We start from the raw sequence: 19,942 nt of genomic DNA, 5'->3' as shown, positions 1-19,942 counted from the left end.
CTCCCCGGAAAACAGAAAGGGCCTCGCCAGTGCACACGACAACACTGGGCCCACAGCAAAAAGCACTTTGTGGGCCCAACCTAAAGGAACTCACAGGCCTGAAAGAGCAAGGTAACCAGTGTCGGTGGGGTGGAGTCCTAAACACAGGCATGTCATTAGTAAAGGCACCGGGGTACAAGGATTAACGACAGAGGAAACAGATGCCTGCTTCCTGTGTTCCGTTTCTCTCTGGTCTGCCTATGTCTTGCCTGGTCAAACACTCACCCTGCCCTCCTGCCAGTAAGCCGTGCTGGGCCCTCCTGCTCTAGCCCACAGTCCTGGGCCCCCTCTAAGGACCTCTCCCAGATTCACCCACTCTCCCCCTCCATCACTGTTACTCAAGCCTGAGCTCTGTCTTCTCTAGACTAACCAGGTCTTCTCCCTGCTCAGTTCCAGGTCCCCCTGCTGGCATCAAAGCTGTCCCTTCATCAGCTAGCAGTGTGGTCGTTTCCTGGCTGCCTCCAACCAAGCCCAATGGGGTGATCCGCAAGTACACCATCTTCTGTTCCAGCCCCGGGTCCGGACAACCGGTAAGTAGTGAGGGGGACAGGGAACAGATCTTTTAGGGACAATGAATGCATCCATCAGCTTTCAGTTCAAACCATGGAGCTTTTTCTGTCTATACTTCCCTGTGGATCATAGTTCAGAATGGGCACTGGACAAGATGTTTCACTGGGTTTAACCACATCTGTGGTTAAATTCAAAGATCTGAGTCTAAGCCCTGGGACCCACACATTAGAAGATAACCTACTTTTTCAAGTTGCAAGTTGCTTTTTGACACCACACACACACACACACACACACACACCATGATGCGTACATCTATCCCAAATCGCGGGCCAGGCATCTATTGAAGAGGCTGCAAGCTTATCACAGCTTTGGAGCCCCTCTTGAATCCTGTGGGTCACTGTTGTAATAAGAGCAGCGGGGCTGCATCCCTAGCATCACGGCTGCCTGCTAGCTTATGCCCCGAAATAATTACACGGACACTGTATTTTTTTAAACACTGCTTGGCCCATTATATCTAGCCTCTTCTCGGCTAACTCACACCTGGACTAGCCCATTTCTAATAATGTGTGTAGCACCCCTAGGTGCACTTACCGGGAAGATTCTAGCCTACGTCCATCCTGGGTCAGAGCTTCATTGATCGCGTCTGCCCGGGAGAGGGGAGCATGGCCTCTGAGCTCACTTCCTCTTCCTCCCAGCATTCTGTTCTGTTTACTCCTCCCACCTATGTTTTAACCTATGAGGGCCACGCAGTTTCTTTATTATAATTAACCAATGACCTTCCTCCATCAGATCACAGCCAAGCAGATGGGGGGAAAAAAGGCCTCGCAGCTTTGCTCTTCTGACCCCAGGCACTCCCAGGGACTGGCTGGCCTGTGAACTCTGGGTCTATGTGGCCTTTCGTCAGGATCCTCCAGGTTTGGAGGCACTGCTGGGGCCCTACTTCAGATGACTGCCACACTGTGGAGCTAGGCAAGGCGGGAATAGTATAGGAGTGTGAACATCTCTGACTAGGGCCTGGGCTTTATCCTGAGTGCAAGAAATCTCAAAGTCCTCCCCTACAGTGACAGGCTTCCTCCAATAAGGTCATACTCACTCCAGCCAAGCCACACCTCCTAATAGTGCCACTCCCTTTGAGATTAAGGGAGCCAATAACATTCAAACTACCACAGGTGCACATGACTGGGAGGCAAAGGAGAGACATTCATTCCAGCCTAAATAGCAAGACCTATCTCAAAGATGAGAGACAGTAAAGACATGCTTCCAAAGACTTATCTCCCTCCAACTGAGTCCCACCTCTTAAAAGTTTCACAGTCTTCCAATAGTACCACAGGGTGGGCACCAAGCCTTGGACACACAGGGCATTCACAATCCCAAATGCAGCAGAGACCCTTATTCCAGCTTCTTTGTGTCCTGAGCTATGAGAACGGCCTTTCAGGGGAAACTTCCACACGGGTATATCACACAAAGTCTACATAGAGTAATGAGAACATTACTTCAAGTACATGGGGAGACTGGGGAGTGAGGGGAGGAAGATGGGCTGAGCTCCGTGAGGTCCCCAGGGAAAGTCACCATGGATAGTACTATCATTCTATACAGTACAGTCCACACGCCAAGTGACTGTGTTACCTACCACTCATGTACAAGAGGAGTTCTGATTAGGGTGCTAGAGAAGAGGGCATGCTCACATGCAGACATGTGAGACCATGAGATCATGACGTCATTGTGGCCTTAGACGCAGGCAGTCATGAGACTCAGTGTGCTCATACACTCTGGTGTGTGCCTTTGAACACGTGCACACAGATGCACACCTCACAGTGAATGACTGGGAGCGGTCAAAACTGCGTCGGACAGGGTGCAACTCTACCAAATACTTCCGTACAGTGTCTGTGTACAGAATCATAGCCAGGGCCAACGAGATGGTTCAGCGGGTAAAGGTGCTTGCCACCAAGCCTGAGAAGCTGAGCTCAGTCCCCAGAAACTAAGAATGGAGAGAAGCAGTTTCTAGTCTACAAGTTGTCTCCTGATCTCTACATGTGCACACATGCATCTGCACAGTACATGGATAAATACATAAAACAAATAAGTAAGTAATAGGGCCGGAGAGATGGTACAGTGAGTTAAAGGGCTTGCCGTGAGAGCCTGGCAACCTGGGTTAGATTACCAAAACCCACGGTGAAGTTCCTTGAAATCTGTCCTATGACCTCTAAGCACACAGCACAGCATGGCATACGTGTCCATGCACATAGAAGTAAATAAATAAATGCTATAAGAAACTCTATGACGTGCAGAAAAGGGTAAAAAAGGAAGCATATGTTACTGTGCTTGCTCCCTCAGCATGAGCACTGATGGCATTTTGATAACAGTCCTCCAGCTTTGGAAGGAAGTTTTGAGACAGGGCCTCCTCATGTAGCCTAGGCTGACCTCAAACTCCCCACGCAGCCCAGGAAGACTTTGGACTTCTGATCTCCCTGCCTCCAGCTCCCAAGTGCTGACACAGCAAGCAGGCTAGCCTTCTAGTCTCTGGTCTGCATGTGTATTATGGGATTGGAGGGGTTTTTTCACATAACATTAAAATAAAAATTTACATGTTATGTAATATTTTCCACATCATTTGTGAGAGTTCTTTTCTGTATTCTTTTGTGGGGGTCATGGGAGTTTTTTTTTCTTGACAGTTTTTTAGGGGGTGGTGGTGACAGGATTTCATGTATTCCAGGCTCTAAGCAAGATCTTAAATTTTTGGTGCCATGATGCCTTTAATCCCAGAACTCAGGAGGCAGAGGCAGGTAGGTCTTTGAGTTTAAGGACAGCCTGGTCTACAAAGTGAGTTCCAAGATAGCTAGGGCTACACAGCGAAACCCTGTCTCAAAAAAAGAAGAAGGAGGAAGAGGAGGAGAAGGAGAAGAGAAGAAGAAGAAGAAGAAAGAAGAAGAAGAAGAAGAAGAAGAAGAAGAAGAAGAAGAAAAAGAAGAAGAAGAAGAAGAAGAAGAAGAAGAAGAAGAAGAAGAAGAAGAAGAAGAAGAAGAAGAAGAAGAAGAAGAAGAAGAAGAAGAAGAAGCAGAAGCAGAAGCAGAAGCAGAAGCAGAAGCAGAAGAAGAAGAAAAGAAAATTCGATTTCTCCACCAAGTGCTGGGATGACATGCGTGTGACACACACATGCACACACACACACAGAGTTTACACAGTGCTATGGACTGAACCAAGGCTTTGTACACACTACACAGCAGTCTACCAATGAGCTTTGTCTCCAGCCTAACAGATGTCCAAACACATAGTCTTGAGTGGTCATTATACATGACATATTTCACAAGGCCTCCCTCCCACCTCTAAGTATCGCTCCACTTTCGCCCTTATAAATAATACTTCCATGAACTTGCTTTGTGAAGCATTCAGGAACATGTGTACAGGTCGCTTTCCAGCAGCTTGAAGGCACATGTATGTGCCACAGAGCGCCCAGGCTCCTGAGCCTATACTGATTTCAGATTTGCTGTGGGCTTTGTTTTCATTTTTGCCCCTTATATTTTAGTCATCTTATTTTAAATTTTCTTTCTTTGATTGCTATTAGGTTTCTCACTTGCAAATGTGTATTGGTTGTCTTTTTCTCTGAGTCACTTTGAATTCATATCCTGTGTTCATTCTTGCTATTTGGGTTGCTTGCACTTTTCTTATTGATTTGAAAGTGCTCTTCACATATTAAAGACAATAATAATTTTCTATTGTATAAATTACAAGTAGCCACCAATGCATGCCTTTTGAATTTGTCTTGATGTATGATAACATTTCTTTTTTAAAAAATTTGAGTTTATCAATCATTTTCACTTTTGTTTTTTGCCTCTATAATTAGAAAGACATATAATTGTTTGCCTGTTGGGTTTTTTGTATCATAGTTTTTTTTTTCTTTAATTTCTTATCCACCAAGTCTTACTTAGGAGATACAAAAGTATGATTTTAAAATAATTTCAAGGGATTTGTAGAGAAACCAAATTAAAGGGAAGGTACTGGAATCTTGGTAAGATGCTGATATGTCTCTAGATATGGAGGTTCAATACCTATAGTCCTAGCTCAGGGAAGGCTGAGACTGGAAGTTCACCATCAATTCGAGGCCTGTTTTGACTCCATCGTGGTTCCAGGCCTATCTGTGTAACCCTGTCTCTAAACACAAAAGCCAGGGCTTGGGGAGATGGCTCAGAGGATAAAGTACCTCCTGCTATTCACATAAGAAACGCAAGTTTAGCCCTCAGGAGGCTGAGGCAGGCAGATCTCTGTGAGTTCGAGGTCCCGGTGACAGACCCTGTGAGAGAGTGAGAGAGAAAACAAAACACAAACAAATAAAAACGTAAATCACTCTGAGAAAAAAATATCAAGTATTGGCTTCTGACCACCCACACACTCACATACTCCCACACAAACGCCCAGATACACAGACATGCAGGTGTACAGACTCAAACACGCACAAAAAAACACAAGAAGATCTTCAAGGGGAAGACAAACTTCCTGCCCTGTGTGAACACAAATGTATTCTCAAGTACACAGTGACACACAAGCACATGCACCCAACGTCTATTCATACATGCAAGCATATACACACAAGCACACATGTGCACACACACACACACACACACACACACACACACACACACCTCTACACCCACAGGAAACAAGCCCAAGGAACTGCATTCTGATTTTCAAATAATTGTGCAGTCTTTGCCTGAGGGTGACGCACAGCCCCGAGCAGGCAAGACTGTATGATTCCCAATTTGCAAAAGAACTAAGGCCCCTGTGGGGGTGGGGGCCTCTCGCCACATGGGTTACAGGCCTGGTAAGAACAGCAGACACGAAAGCCATCGCACACGCCTACGGTTATGGACTGGCTTGAACTGTACCAGTCCCCAGGTGCCCTAGCTTAAAGGGCTCAAAATGTCTCTGCACCTGTCCCTAGCAGGAATTGTGTTCAAGGTTAGACACAGCATTACACCCCGAGATGCTGCCAAGAGATCTGTGCCCATCATGAGGGTTCTCAAACCTTCTCCCAACATTTTCCTTCAGAGGACCTGCATCCAAAACAGGAGGTCCTGTTTTTTTTTCCTGTCACAAGTCGCTGGACTCCTCAGCTTTCCCACTGGCCATGAAGAATGTCCCTCGGTGGCATCCATCTCTCGGCACATGTGTGCATCCACACAGCCATGTGCAAGCGAGCCTGTGTACAAGAGCTCACGACTGCGGAGATAACTAATTACTCGCTCTCTCTGGCCTCAGGGCCCCCATCTGTTCCAGGGACTGTTCCCCCTCCTTGGACTTGCGCCCTGATCTCAGAGGGGCTCTAGCGCTATCCTCTTCCCCCATTCCCTGCGGCTGGCCAAAAAAATAAAATAAAATAAAATAAAATGAAAGTCAGCCCCATCCAGCCGATGCCAGGGAAGAGGCTGACGGGAGGTCTACAAACTAGCGCTTATCAAAAGCGCCTTCTCAAATTCATTTCAATATCTGAGCCTCTGGTTTCCAAGGCAACATAATCTTTTCATCAAAGCAACTGGTAAAACCACTGGGATCTGATATTGTTTTGTTGGCAACTTGTCAAAACTGTCATTTGGTTAAAAAAAATGTTATAGATTTACGTAACCTACAAATATATATGGTGATCTATACCACTAATAATCGTTAATAAAGTGTGCCCAGTAAGACTCTCCCTGCTGCCGCTCTACCCCTTCCTGGGAAGGAAAGAGTGTGATTAGGTGGCAGGGCTGGAAGGCGGCTGAGCAGGGGACAGGCTGCAGGGCTGGCTGCAGCCCTGGCGAGGCAAAGGCAGTCATTTGACTTCACAGAACCTTTCTTTGCATGTGGTTTTCCTGGGACCCCTCACCCTCCTTTCTCTGACTGCCCCTCGTCATTCACTCAAAATACCCATACCTGTTGGGTAGCTGCAGCTGCAGAAGCCTCTAGAACTCAGACATGTAAACTGAGGCTGACCCAGAAATGCTGCAGGACTGGCACCATCAACTCCCAGGGCTGAGCCCAGCACAGATGCTGTCCACCGCCATTCTCAGGCTGGGAAAGAGCATGCTGGACAGAGACCTGGCCCCGGCCCCAGGCACCGAGGACAATGCCAGGCTGGGGTCCACGGCCTGGCTTCTGTTTCATACTGTGGCTCTGCCTCTGCCCCACAGGCTCCCAGCGAGTACGAGACGAGTCCAGAACAGCTCTTCTACAGGATCGCCCACCTGAACCGGGGACAGCAGTACCTGCTGTGGGTGGCCGCGGTCACCTCTGCAGGCAGGGGGAACAGCAGCGAGAAGGTCACCATCGAGCCTGCTGGCAAGGGTGAGAGGTCTGGGCCTGGGGCAGGGGTTGGTAGAAACTTCCAGAAGCTCATTTGCAGAATTCTGGTTCTTCCCAAACAGGGCTATGTCCCCTCCCCGCTACCTGTGACTGGCTGTGAGAAGCTGGCCACTAGTCTCCCTTTTGCATGGGCCAAAGAATAGGCCTCTGCTGCCCCCTGACTCTGGGAAAGTCACACAACAGGCTACAGTCGGCCCGCTCTCACAGAGGCACAGAGGCTACAATGCAAAGTCTCCCCCAACTTGAGACCTTGGTCTTAGTACTCAGCTCCTGGAAGAGGTGCTTCTCGGGATGTGGAGTATGTCTTTGGGACTCCAGAGAGAGTCTCATGATGCAACCAGAAACAGCAGGCAGAAGGTTCTCTCTGTTAATGCTTTTATCCACCACCGGGGAACAAGACTATCTCAGGGCAGGCCTGGCCCGTCTCTGATCTGGACATAAGGGATGGCATGGTCTGTAGGAACTCCCGTACTTTTAAGAGAATGACAGCCCTGAGGCCCCAACCCAAACCGCAGGATCAGTCACAAAGTGGAACTATGGCTGTTTTCATCTTGGCCCAGGAGCAGAACTAACACCAGTGAACATCAAGTCTACCAGTGTCTCTGGTCTCCTGGACCCTTCCCCCTGACCCATCCCTCCCCAGTCAAGTTCACGCTCACCTGATTCTCTGGGCTAGGGTCTCAGTACTGGCCTGCCTTGACCCAGCCCCACCCTCTGGGATGAGAGCATCCCCCCTGTTGACCACAGAGGCAGAGCCAGCAAGCGTCTCCACCTGAGGGTCTGTGGTAAGCCAGCGGCTCACACCTGCAACCTTCAGCTACTGTCAACCATCTATCCGACTGTGCGGTCTGACCATCTGAGACAGTTGAGACGTGCTGTGCTGTCCCTTGTAGCTGTGAGTCCGTGCTCCTCACACACAGCCGTTCCAGCATCCGCACTTCCCCTCATTCTCCTCAGGACACCACCAACCTTTCCATGTCTCCAGGTTTTACCTTCTTTGGAAGGGAAGGAGCTTAGAGTCTGCCATCTTCCCAGGACAAGGTCCTAGGACCTGAGCTCTTGGCAGAAGTCTGCCCCTGCCCCTGTGGGCATTAAATACAACACACTCCAATACGCACACAAGCATTTCATGAGGTGGAACAGTTGAACACTACTGCACCTCCAGCACTCTTATATAAACTCACATAAGTACATACGTACATACGTGTAAACATATGTACACACAGCCTCTCCTATCCAACTTGCCTTGTCCCTGCTAGAACACCATCACACTTAAATGGCCTGGAATCCTGGGAGGTCTTGTCACACACCATCTCCCCCAAAACCGGCAGACCCCAGATCCTGTCTGTTCTTCTCCTGAGCCCTAACACAGGGGCCCCATTTAGTCACAGGACCATCTCCACCAGTTTATCACACAGTCTCCCCTGACTTGCATTGTTATTGTGGGGAGCCCTGTGAAAGGTGCTAGGGAAACGAGAAAGGTTAAAAAGCAGGGTGATCCTCACATTCTCCTTGCTCTAGCCCCAGCAAAGATCATCTCATTCGGAGGCACTGTAACAACACCCTGGATGAAAGATGTCCGGCTGCCTTGCAATTCTGTGGGAGACCCAGCCCCAGCTGTGAAGTGGACCAAGGACAGGTATGTGACAGGCCCTGGAGGGGTGGCACGGCTCCTGTGCAATGGAAAGCTGCTTGGTCATCCCTCTGCCCTGTGGCAGTTCTACAGGGCATGTGACACTCTTCAGATGAGTTTGCCCCTCCCCCAGTCCATAAACTTCCTTGGGAATCACTGGAAATTCTTGGGAAGTCCTGAACAAAGGCCCAGGAACCCCAGATCCTCTGAAACCTCCTCCTGCCCCTCTTCTATGTGCCCCACACTGCGGGGAGGGCCCCAGCCCTAGGGAGTATGTGTCATAACCCATGCCCCCTCCTCGTCTGGCAGTGAAGACTCAGCGATCCCCATGTCCTTGGATGGACACCGGCTCATCCACACAAATGGCACGCTGCTGCTTCGTGCTGTGAAGGCTGAGGACTCGGGTTATTACACCTGCACGGCCACCAACACTGGTGGCTTTGATACCATCATCGTCAACCTGCTGGTGCAAGGTGAGACTCCGCAAGGCAGGTGGTTCAAGTGGCAGCAGAGACAGGAATTCCATCCTGTTAAAGAGACTGGATGACCAAGAAAGCCAACCCTGGGTGTTGGGAGGCAGACCTTGCTGGAACCAAGGTGGGAAAAGGAGAGGAAGGAGGAGTAACCGGAAGGGATATGGAAGGGCCAGTCCTTCCTGTCATGGCCCTCAGTACCTCCATCGTTGCCACGGGATTTGCCTTTTCCCACTGACCGCTGGTGGCTTTTTTCTCACAGTTCCCCCAGACCAGCCCCGCCTCACTGTCTCCAAAACCTCTGCCTCTTCCATCACTCTGACCTGGATTCCAGGGGACAATGGAGGCAGCTCTATCAGAGGTAAGGAGGGGTCTGGATAGGGAGGAGAGGAAATTCTGGAGTCCCAGGGCAAGAGAAGAGCTTCACCTATTTCTAATACTTGGTCTCGTAATCCTGAGGGAAGATCAGGAGGGTGATTCAGAACAGGAGGTACTCGGGTGCACATGGAAAGTACTCCCACCCCCTCCATCTGGGATCGGAGCACATTGAAAGTGTTTTCCTCTCCAGGCCTAGGTTTTTCAGTCTTTCAAAGCAGACAAACATGACGTCAGTGCCTCTCAAATAAGAGTGTTTGTGACTCAGCAGAGATCTTGTAAGGATGCAGCTCAGGGTTCCATCGTCTGAGGTGGGGCTAAGAGCGTATTTCAGGAAGGCTCTTCCCAAATGGGGACACTGCTGGTCACACTCCCTGCCCCTCGTAGGTCAGTGTCTTAGGCCTGCCAGCTCTCTAACCCTAATGCCAGAGCTATGGAAGGACCCAAACTCACCCAGCACTAGACAGGGAGGCCTCCAGCTCTGCATCTCATTTGCATATGCCCTCCCCTATGCCCTCTGTTGGAGTCCAGGCTGGGTTTCTGCTGCCCAGCCGGCCCTTCTCTGCTTTGCCCACTTGAGCATACCCCTCCTGCAGGCTTCGTGCTGCAGTACTCAGTGGATAACAGTGAGGAGTGGAAGGATGTGTTCATCAGCTCCAGCGAGCGCTCCTTCAAGCTGGACAGCCTTAAGTGCGGCACGTGGTACAAGGTGAAGCTGGCAGCCAAGAACAGTGTGGGCTCTGGGCGCATCAGCGAGATCATCGAGGCCAAGACTCACGGGCGGGGTGAGGCTGGGCCGGGGGTGGCGATGAGGAACAGGGCTCAGGAGGGAGGCGGGTGGGATGGTGAGCCCACAGCAGTGGGCAGAGAATGGCTATCACAGGGAAGAGGAGCCAAGAGCATAGGGGACTAGAGGGAGGAGACTCAGCCTTGTTCCCATCACCAGCATCTCGGTATACTCTCATCACCAGGAGAAACTGGTCTGGACCGGTGGGGGTGGTAACTGGCAGGCACAGCACCCAGTTCAGTCCCCAGCTCCACATAAACTGTAATCCTGGCTCGTGGAGGTAGAAGCAGGAGAATCAGAAAATCATGGTCATCTTTGTCTATAGAGAGAGTTAGAGGCCAGCCTGGGCTACCTAAGACCTTGATTAAGAGATTCTACTTCCTTACCAGGAGGGTCCCAGGGTTGGCACTCTTCCTTCCTCCCACCTCTCACCTTCAATGCTGGGACCCCCACTCTAGGGCCTTTTCCCCTCTCATTTCCCCACTCCTGGGGTACTCTGCTACAACCTCAGCTGCCCCAAGAAAAGCCATCTCAGATAAATGAAGAATCTCTTTTTTCTAGCTCCCCCTAACCTATCTCTCCCCTTCCGGTCCCCCAGAACCCTCCTTTAGCAAAGACCAACACCTCTTCACCCACATCAACTCCACACACGCTCGGCTTAACCTGCAGGGCTGGAACAATGGGGGCTGCCCCATTACGACCATTGTCCTGGAGTACCGGCCCAAGGGGACCTGGGCCTGGCAGGGCGTCCAGGCCAATAGCTCCACAGAGGTGTTTCTGACAGAGCTTCGAGAGGCCACGTGGTACGAGCTCCGCATGAGGGCTTGCAACAGCGCTGGCTGTGGCAACGAGACCGCCCAGTTTGCCACCCTGGACTACGATGGCAGTGAGTCGGAAAGGATGGGATGGGACAGCTCCAAGGTACCTAAAGAGATGAACAAATAAGAAACGGACAGGAGTAAACCCAGGGTAGAGGGCTACGGAGCAAGACAGAGAGACCAGCAGATTGGTAGCAGGAGGGTAATGGGTAGATCTACTGGTGGCCAGGCCTGAGAGGCAGAGGAGTCTTTAAAGATGCAGTTCTTGCTGTCCATTGCTTCAGGGAGGTGGAGTGGGAGAGGTAAGCCAAGATGGAACTGTGGCCCTGCATTCTGAGGACTCTGCTAGCAGAGTGTACTGGTCAAGATAGTCAGCCTGTTCTGCAGTAGCAAATACCAAAAGGCTGGTGGCTCCTCCACCCAGTGAAGAGTCTCTTGTTCTAAAAAAGTCCTGAGAGAGCTGATTAGCTACCACCTGTTAGCTACACCACCTTGAACATGGCCCTTTCCCCAAGAAAAAAGGCACATTAATTCTTAACTGCCTTCAAGGGACATGCATGTGCTCATGTGTTCTGGGGACCAAACCCAGGTCTTTGCTCTAGTTAGGGAAAAAATCATCACTTCTTTTACACCCTCTGTTGTTCCAAATAATCATATGACCCTAAGCTAGCTGCAAGGAAGTCTGGGAAATATGTACAAGAGCATAGGTGAGCACCTAACTGATGTCTGTTTCATGAGGATGCTTTACACACACACACTGGCAAAAAAGAAAGTTAAACTCTTAGGTGCCAATTGTCACAAGCTAAGTTAAGTCTACCTACATACTAGGAGAACAGAACAACAGCAGTCTTCAGGAGATAGGCCCCAATAAGAAAGTCTTCTAGTAGAAGATGACTCTTAAGCCAGCTTGGAAAACAGGCAAGGATCAAGGATTGGGGTTTTGCAGAGGGTTATTTGGATAGAGTCTGTCATCGCCCTCCCTGCAGGCACCCAGGGACACAAATGCTGCTTATGGTGGGAGTAACAGAGACAGAGTGAGATGGTGGGGAGATGAAGGCGTTACTCTTCATCAGGAGAAGGATCTTCAGCAGAATCTATCCCTACTCCATGACTTCTCCTGACTGATCTCCTTGTTTTTTCCCCCAATACCCAATGAATGTGGGATGTAATCCCATCAGCACTTCCTACCTCCCACCCCCAACTCCCACCCCCCATACCCTAGGATTATACATTAAACCTCGCCATGCAGAAAAAATAATCCTGAGAGAGGATCAGGAAACTTCTAGAACAGAACCAGAAAGTCATTAATAAAACATAAAAGCTATGTAACTGCTCCTGGCTGTCCTGATGGGACATTGTCCTGAATTCTGATTCAGGGAAGCAGAGGGGAGGGTTACAGCTCTGGACTGGGAGGTGGGCGGGGGGTCAGAGACCAAGGACAACAGGCTTCCCCACACATGGGACTCTGTCAGCTCACAGCACCCCCTGATCTTTTCTCTCCCCCACTCAGGCACCATCCCGCCCATCAAGTCTGCTCAAGGTGAAGGGGATGATGTGAAGAAGCTGTTCACCATTGGCTGCCCTGTCATCCTGGCCACCCTAGGGGTGGCCCTGCTCTTTGTTGTACGGAAGAAGAGGAAGGAGAAACGGCTGAAGAGGCTCCGAGGTGAGGGGCTTTTCTATCAGCTTCCAGGGAGAGAGGTGGTGACTCCCAGTCATACTGACCACCCTTCAGTGGACCACAGAAGAACCTGGGCAGGAGACCAGAGCGTGTGTGCCCTCAGAGGAAGACCTGCCACTCAAACCTTCTTAAGTCTCCTTAATCGTTCATAGCTTTCTCCTTTTATAGCCCCAGCATTTTGTGCCTGCACCAACTAGGGCTGACGTTTATACAGGTCCACACTGGTAAAGCCATATTGGTTATTAACATATGGTTATTAACATATGCAAATAGTTCCATGTCATTAGCAAACACATCTCTCTAAAACTCTGTTCAATTCCTGGCCAGGAAGTTTACATGTTGTGCCAAATGTGAAATATTTTGGATATTATCCCCTTCCAATACCATAGTCTGGCATAAATGAATCTGGTGTTTCTTGATTGTCCCAGGACCTAGTACAGTATCTAGCACCTACTAGCTACTTCATATGCTTGCTCACTCCCTAGAAAAATATTTGAGTCTCATGCAGAGCAGATACTATTGAAGGATAGAGATGTAAGGTGAAGAAGTGGCAAGTCATATTCTTATAGAGTTCTCTGTTTAATGGGAGAAGCCAGGAGACAACAGTAACACAGAAGAGGGAATTACTAACCTCTGCATGGCATTCGGGACCAGAGGGGAGGGAAGAATGGATCATTCAATGAATAGCTGTGTGAATGAGTCCTTAGATAGTTAAATGAATGAATATATGGTTGATATAAAGATTTCTAAATACAAGAATGAATAGATAAATGGTTTAATGATGGTTTGAATACATAAATGGTTGATTGGTTTGGTGGATGAGAGGATGGGTATTTTGATAGATAACAGGTAACAATTTGATGCATGGTATACCCATCCATATAGTTGGATAAAAGAATAGCTGGATGGTGGGATAATTATATAAATGGTTGGGTGGGTGGTTGCATAGTGGTGTGGCTAGCTGGATGTATAAATGGAAAGATGTTTGAATATTGAATGCATTGTTGCGTAGATGAGTCAATAGGTGGAGTGCTGTTTGGGTAGATGGTTAAATAATTAGATGAGGATCCTGGGACTATAGATCAGTGGGAAGAATGCTTACCTCGCATGCATGTGCGCTGGGGTTTGATCCTCAGCACTGCAGAAGCTAGGCATGATAGTATACACCAGTAAAACCTAGCACTTGAGAGGCTAGGGCAGGAGAATCAGAAATTTAAGATTATCCTCAGCTTCAAAGGGAGTTCAAGTTTGAGAACAATTCAGAATTTATATGTGTCTCAAAAAACAAAAAAAAATAGTTGGCTGTACTGATAGTTGAATCAGTGGATGGATGATGGATGGATATTTTTTCCTTTTTTGCTTTCTTTTTAAATTTTATTTATTTGTTTTCCAATCCCAGTTCCCCCCTCCCTACTCTCCTCCCATTCCTCCCTTTCCTCATCCCACCCCTAATCTGCTCCTCGGAGAGGGTAAGGCCTCCCCTGGGAAGTCAGCTAAGTCTGTCCCATCACCTCATTGAGGCAGGATCAAGGCCCTCACCCCCTCCGTGCCTAGGCTAAGCGAGGTCTCTCTCCATGGAGAATGGGCTCCACAAAGTCAGTTCATGCATTAGAGTTAGATCTTGGTCCCACTGCCAGTGTCCCCACACACTGCCCAAGCCACACCATTGTCACCTGTACTCAGGAGGCCTAGTTCAGTCCTAGGCAGGTTCCCCAGTTGTCAGTCTGGAGTCAGTGATCTACCACTAGCTCCGGTCAGCTGATTCTGTGGGTTTCCCCATCATGGCCTTGACCCCTTTGTTCATATTGTCCCTCCTCCCTCACTTCATTTGTGGTCCAGGAGCTCTGCCCAGTGATTAGTTGTGGATCTCTGCATCAGCTTCCATCTGTTTCTGGAGGAGGATTCTAGCTTCACTAGGGTTGTAAACTGTAGGCTGGTTATCCTTTGCTTCATGGCTGGGTGAATGGTTGGGTGGACAGTTAGGTAGATGGATGTTTGGATGCAGGTGTACCACTATCTCCACTTTGACCGATCGTTTTTAGCTTCTTCTGTGCTCTGATACATTAGATAGACCCTTTGATTTCCCTCTCCTCCAGGATCATCACCTAAGAGTTCCAGTGAGATTCAAAGTCCCATTCTCTATGGAGAGATAACTTGTTCAGTCTAGACATAGGAAGAGCTCTCTATTAGATGGGGGCCGGGGAGGATCTGTGGCGGGGGCTAAGAAAGGAGAGCCCGACCTAAGCCAACACCAAACTGGGAACAATGAAATCTTATCATTGCTGTCTTGTGGGTCTTTACCTTGCTCCTTCCACTCCGTAGACCACTGCCATTTTAGACACTGTCCCTCTTCATCACATGGTTCTTTCCGTCCTCCTGCTTGAACTCCATTCTCACCCAGCTACCTCTCTCTTCTGTTTTGCAGATGCAAAGAGTTTGGCAGAAATGCTGATAAGGTCAGTGTCATTTAGCTGTTTTCTCTTTGTTCCCCTCTCCCTGACCCCCCCCCCATCCTGATTCCTCAATTCCCTTATTATTGGAACCACCCAAAGAGGTGTCTAATGTCCCTTTGCTCTGAAAAGACCCTTGCCCCAACCTTCTATGGCTCCTGAGTCACCCACTTCCTTTCCTTCCTCCACAGCAAGAATAATCGAAGCTTTGACACCCCTGTGAAAGGGCCACCCCAGGGTCCACGGCTCCACATTGACATCCCCAGGGTCCAGCTACTCATTGAGGACAAGGAGGGCATCAAGCAGCTGGGTGAGTGACCTGCTCTAGGTGTGCTTCCCCCAAAGCCACAGCGCACAGAGGTCAATGCAAGCCCCATGGCATGCCAGGGTTCTAGCTGCAGCCCCGCCCACTCAGCAGCCCCGGAATTCACTGCAGCTCTTCTCAAGGGCCAATGGAGAGAGCTGCTGGCCTCTCTGGATCTCGTATTCAGCACTGGATAAAGACAAAGAAAAAGTGAAGGAGGACTTCAGGTGATTTCTTTCTCCCTTTAGGAGATGACAAGGCCACCATCCCCGTAACCGACGCTGAGTTCAGCCAAGCGGTCAATCCACAGAGCTTCTGTACTGGTGTCTCTCTGCACCACCCAGCCCTCATCCAGAGCACAGGACCCCTCATCGACATGTCAGACATCCGGCCAGGAACCAGTATGCATTAATCGCAGTGGCAGTCCTATGGGAGTTGGGGTGGGGGATGGGGATCACTCAGCATGGGGTAGAGTTTTGATTTAAAAAAAATAGAAAGAGAGAGAGAGAGAGAGAGAGAGAGAGAGAGAGAGAGAGAGAGAGAGAGAGAGAGAGGCTTAGGGAGCCAACTCAGTCAGTAAAGTGCCTCTGCAAAAGCCCATTTTCAATATAAAAAGCCAGGGACAGAGATACACATCTGTAACACCAGCTCTTGGGATGCAGAAGCAGGCACATCCATAGAGCTCAGTGCCCAGCCAGCCTAGCCAAATTTGTAAGCTCCAGTTTCAGCAAGGGACCCTAGCTCAAAAGACCAGGCAGGTGGATGACAACAGACATGGATGTCTGGCTTACACACACACACACACACGTGCACACACATGTACACACATGAACACATACATACACATATATTTTTAGAGAGAGAAAACAAACACATACAATGGAATGGATTGGAAGAGCAGACAAGGCTCTGGAGTTAAGAGACTGCAGACATCCTGCTATAAATGACCTTGGGCATTGCTAATCTTATCTCTCTGGCTCTCAGTATCCTTACCTAGAAATCCGAGGCAAAGGTTGGGTCTTCATGCTGTCCCAGGACTTTCTGTCACAAATAGTGACTCCAGATACAAGGAAGGGCTACATCAAGGACCTAGGGGATGACAACTAGCAGGCCACAGAACAGAGCATCCCATTCTTTCCCATGTGAAAGGAAATGCTGGGGAGGGGTGGGGATCACGGCGCCACCCACTACTCCTACATGTGTTCAGGCCAGCATGGCCAGCACTTCTGGGGGAGCCTCTGTGGCTGCTTCTGCCACTACCTTTTCTTCCCACTGTTCTTTGTACTAAGTGCCAGCTGCCTGTGCCTAAGTGCCCTCAGTTGGAGGTTGCTATGTCTTGCCTCCCTCTGTGTAGACCCAGTGTCCAGGAAGAACGTGAAATCAGCCCACAGCACCCGGAACCGGTACTCAAGCCAGTGGACCTTGACCAAGTGCCAGGCCTCCACCCCTGCCCGAACCCTCACCTCTGACTGGCGCACTGTGGGTTCCCAGCACGGCGTGACTGTCACCGAGAGTGACAGCTACAGTGCCAGTCTGTCCCAAGACACAGGTGTGTTAGGGACCCACCTGCATCACATCCATCCTCCTCCAGGTCCCCTCAGTCATTGCCCACTTTCTTTTTTCCCAGTTCCTTATAACCAGCCTGCTGTCTAACATCCACGCCACTTGCCTTCCTAGCTATCCACCGACTCCCTGTGTACCGAGGGCTGAGGAGGGAGGCCGGGGAGCACTTGACTTTGCTTGGTCAATGGCTTTATTTTGATCTCCCCGAAAAAAATATTAGGAAAAAGCAATGGGACATGGAACATTTGTTAAAGAAAGAGCTGCTATTACAGGGATTGGTTGCTTTTTCTCTTCTTTAAGACTGAAAAATGTTCTGTTCCTCATTAACCAATGACCTCGCTTATACCACCACTGCCACTCCCACCCCTGCCTCCCTGGGGGGGGGGGGGGCAGCGTCCTCATGGCCAGACTTTCAAATGGCTGCTTGAATCAGGGACGGTAGCATTCCCGTACTCCTCTTCTCTCAACTCCGCCCCTTCCGTGTCTCCAGACAAAGGACGGAACAGCATGGTGTCCACTGAGAGCGCCTCCTCCACCTACGAGGAGCTGGCCCGGGCCTACGAGCACGCCAAGCTGGAGGAACAGCTGCAACACGCCAAGTTTGAAATCACGGAATGCTTCATCTCAGACAGCTCCTCTGACCAGATGACCACAGGCACCAACGAGAACGCCGACAGTATGACATCCATGAGCACACCCTCAGAACCTGGCATCTGCCGCTTCACCGCCTCTCCACCCAAGCCGCAGGATGCTGACCGGGGCAAGAATGTGGCTGTGCCTATCCCTCACCGAGCCAACAAGAGTGAGTGCTGAGCCCACATCTCCTGTTCTGGTCCCCAGCCACACAGCCCTTTCTAGATCTTATCCCACCAGCCAACCCTGGTTTCCCAGCAATAATACAAGAGCACAGGCTTGAGGACAGCTCAGAACCATGTTCAACTTCTTCATATCTGTGTGGTTTTAAACAAGTCCCTTAACCTCTCTGATCTTAACTTCCTATCTGTGTAATTCAAATGACACTATCTCCTTTGCACTGAAAAAGAAAAGTCACATACACACACATGACTGACATATGAGAGGGGCTTGTTACAGAGTAATCCTCTTAATGTGGTGAGGGTAGGCAGGGATCGAATGAGTGTGTCCCCAGGCTTGTGACCCTCATATTCTCTGCCATTCCAGGTGACTACTGCAACCTGCCGCTGTACACCAAGTCAGAGGCCTTCTTCCGAAAGGCAGACGGGCGGGAGCCCTGCCCTGTGGTCCCACCCCGAGAGGCCTCCATGAGGAATCTGCCTCGAGCCTACCACACCCAGGCCCGGCACCTCACTCTGGACCCTGCCAGCAAGCCCTTGGGCCTCCCCCATCCAGGGGCCCCTGCTGCCACCTCTACGGCCACCTTACCTCAGAGGACTCTGGCTATGCCGGCACCCCCAGCTGGCACGGCACCCCCAGCACCTGGTCCTACCCCCAGTGAGCCTCCTCCTGCCCCTAGTGCCGCCCCTCCAGCCCCCAGCACTGAACCTCCAAGGGCCGGAGGCCCACACACCAAAATGGGGGGTTCCAGGGACTCGCTACTTGAAATGAGCACCCCAGGGGTAGGGCGATCTCAGAAACAGGGGACTGGAGCCTACTCCAAATCCTACACCCTGGTGTAGGAGTGCTGGCATCAGGAGAAGGGCTCCACACTGGGATCTCTGCACCTCCAGCCTCACACACCAACGTGGCTGTTTCCTGAATTATTTATATTAAACTCACAGATGAAAAAAAAAAGACGTGAAAAAGAAACCCCCAAGTCATGAACACTTGTACATAGGACTCTTTTGTACAAATGAAACTATTTTCTTCTTCTCCGTGAAGCCAGGGCACAAAACAAGTCAAATCCTCCACCCCATGAAATACGTGTGGAGAGATATATACATATATAGGCAGAATGGGACACAGCAACAATCTATATATCTATATATTTCTCTCACCTTCTTTTGAGTCAGAGGCACAAAGACAATGATTTTTTTTTTTGCCCTCCTACTCACCCCCTCCCAACTAGGTGATTTTGACACAGACCGAAATCCCAACTCAGAGACACTGCATGCGATTTTACTGTTCCGAGAAAACCAGGAGTTGCTTCAATTTGCAGATGCTTATGTGTTAATACCTTTTTCTATGAAAAAAAACCCAGCGCCGTGTGCAATAAAGGTTATGTTTCTACGTGGTGGCTTTTTTCCCATCTGGCAAAGGCCAGTGGGGCAGGCAGAGAGGCCTCTGTCCCAGGTCTGGGCTTTGACCCTGTGCTGGAAGCTTTTCTAAAGGCTCACAGTTAGCCAGGGTGCATCCATTGAGAGTGCCTTTTGTTCTCAGATCCATGCTGGGTTCTAAGAGGCGACCAGCTCCGTGACTTTGAGCAAGTGCGTAAACCCCTCTGAGCCAGTTTCCTTGTCTACAGACGGAATGGGCATGGAGCCCCTTCAATGAGGCAATCAAGGAATGTTTTCTGGGAAACCTAGAGCAGGTGATGGGAGTTCCCTGGATTCTCTTCCAGAAGAGCCGGAGGAGCTAGGAAAGTGTAGGTTCATGAACCACCCGTGAACAGCTACACAAAATGGACAAGTGAATATATATACTATTTGGGGACCCAGGCAGAACTCAAAGCTCTGGGCTGACATAGGGCAAGGGATGGTCACAGGGAGGAAAGAGATCGCTGGAGGTCAGAGGGGAAAAGGGACTCAGAGGAAACAGCATATCCATAGGCTCAGAACAGAAGAGCAACACCAGGTTTGGAAGGAGTCAGCAACTCAGACACCAGAGAGAAAGGCAAGTGTCACACGGAGGATTTAGGAATACAGTAACAGCATTTCTGGTGACAGGGTCCATCCTAGGAGGCTGCCCGTGGCCTCTGCCCATGGCCACAAAGGTTTGGAGCAGCAGAGGAAGGGAAAGGTCTTGAGCTAGAAGCCAGTTGCAGAGTGCTCCTGCCCTGTG

At 49.9% G+C, this 19,942-nt stretch overlaps 1 protein-coding gene across 2 annotated transcripts in view; it reads left to right on the top strand.

Moving 5' to 3' along the window:
- The window catches only part of Dscaml1 (DS cell adhesion molecule like 1), a 324,403-nt gene extending 305,232 nt beyond the window's left edge, over positions 1-19,171 (top strand). For both annotated transcript variants that reach the window (XM_075966084.1, XM_075966085.1), the window contains 14 exons: positions 430-569; positions 6,711-6,864; positions 8,404-8,521; positions 8,825-8,988; positions 9,251-9,349; positions 9,960-10,148; positions 10,749-11,036; positions 12,479-12,634; positions 15,075-15,105; positions 15,291-15,409; positions 15,652-15,804; positions 16,758-16,952; positions 17,457-17,768; positions 18,146-19,171. In XM_075966084.1, coding sequence (XP_075822199.1) covers positions 430-569; positions 6,711-6,864; positions 8,404-8,521; positions 8,825-8,988; positions 9,251-9,349; positions 9,960-10,148; positions 10,749-11,036; positions 12,479-12,634; positions 15,075-15,105; positions 15,291-15,409; positions 15,652-15,804; positions 16,758-16,952; positions 17,457-17,768; positions 18,146-18,621 — 2,594 coding nt within the window. In that variant the 3' untranslated portion in view covers positions 18,622-19,171. The remainder of the gene's footprint in view (positions 1-429; positions 570-6,710; positions 6,865-8,403; positions 8,522-8,824; positions 8,989-9,250; positions 9,350-9,959; positions 10,149-10,748; positions 11,037-12,478; positions 12,635-15,074; positions 15,106-15,290; positions 15,410-15,651; positions 15,805-16,757; positions 16,953-17,456; positions 17,769-18,145) is intronic.
- The last annotated feature ends 771 nt before the right edge of the window (positions 19,172-19,942 follow it).

Source organism: Microtus pennsylvanicus, chromosome 3 (genome assembly GCF_037038515.1).
Source record: "Microtus pennsylvanicus isolate mMicPen1 chromosome 3, mMicPen1.hap1, whole genome shotgun sequence".
Lineage (NCBI taxonomy): Eukaryota > Metazoa > Chordata > Mammalia > Rodentia > Cricetidae > Microtus > Microtus pennsylvanicus.
Note: the sequence above shows the minus strand (reverse complement) of the source record. Positions and strands in the feature narration are given on the sequence as shown.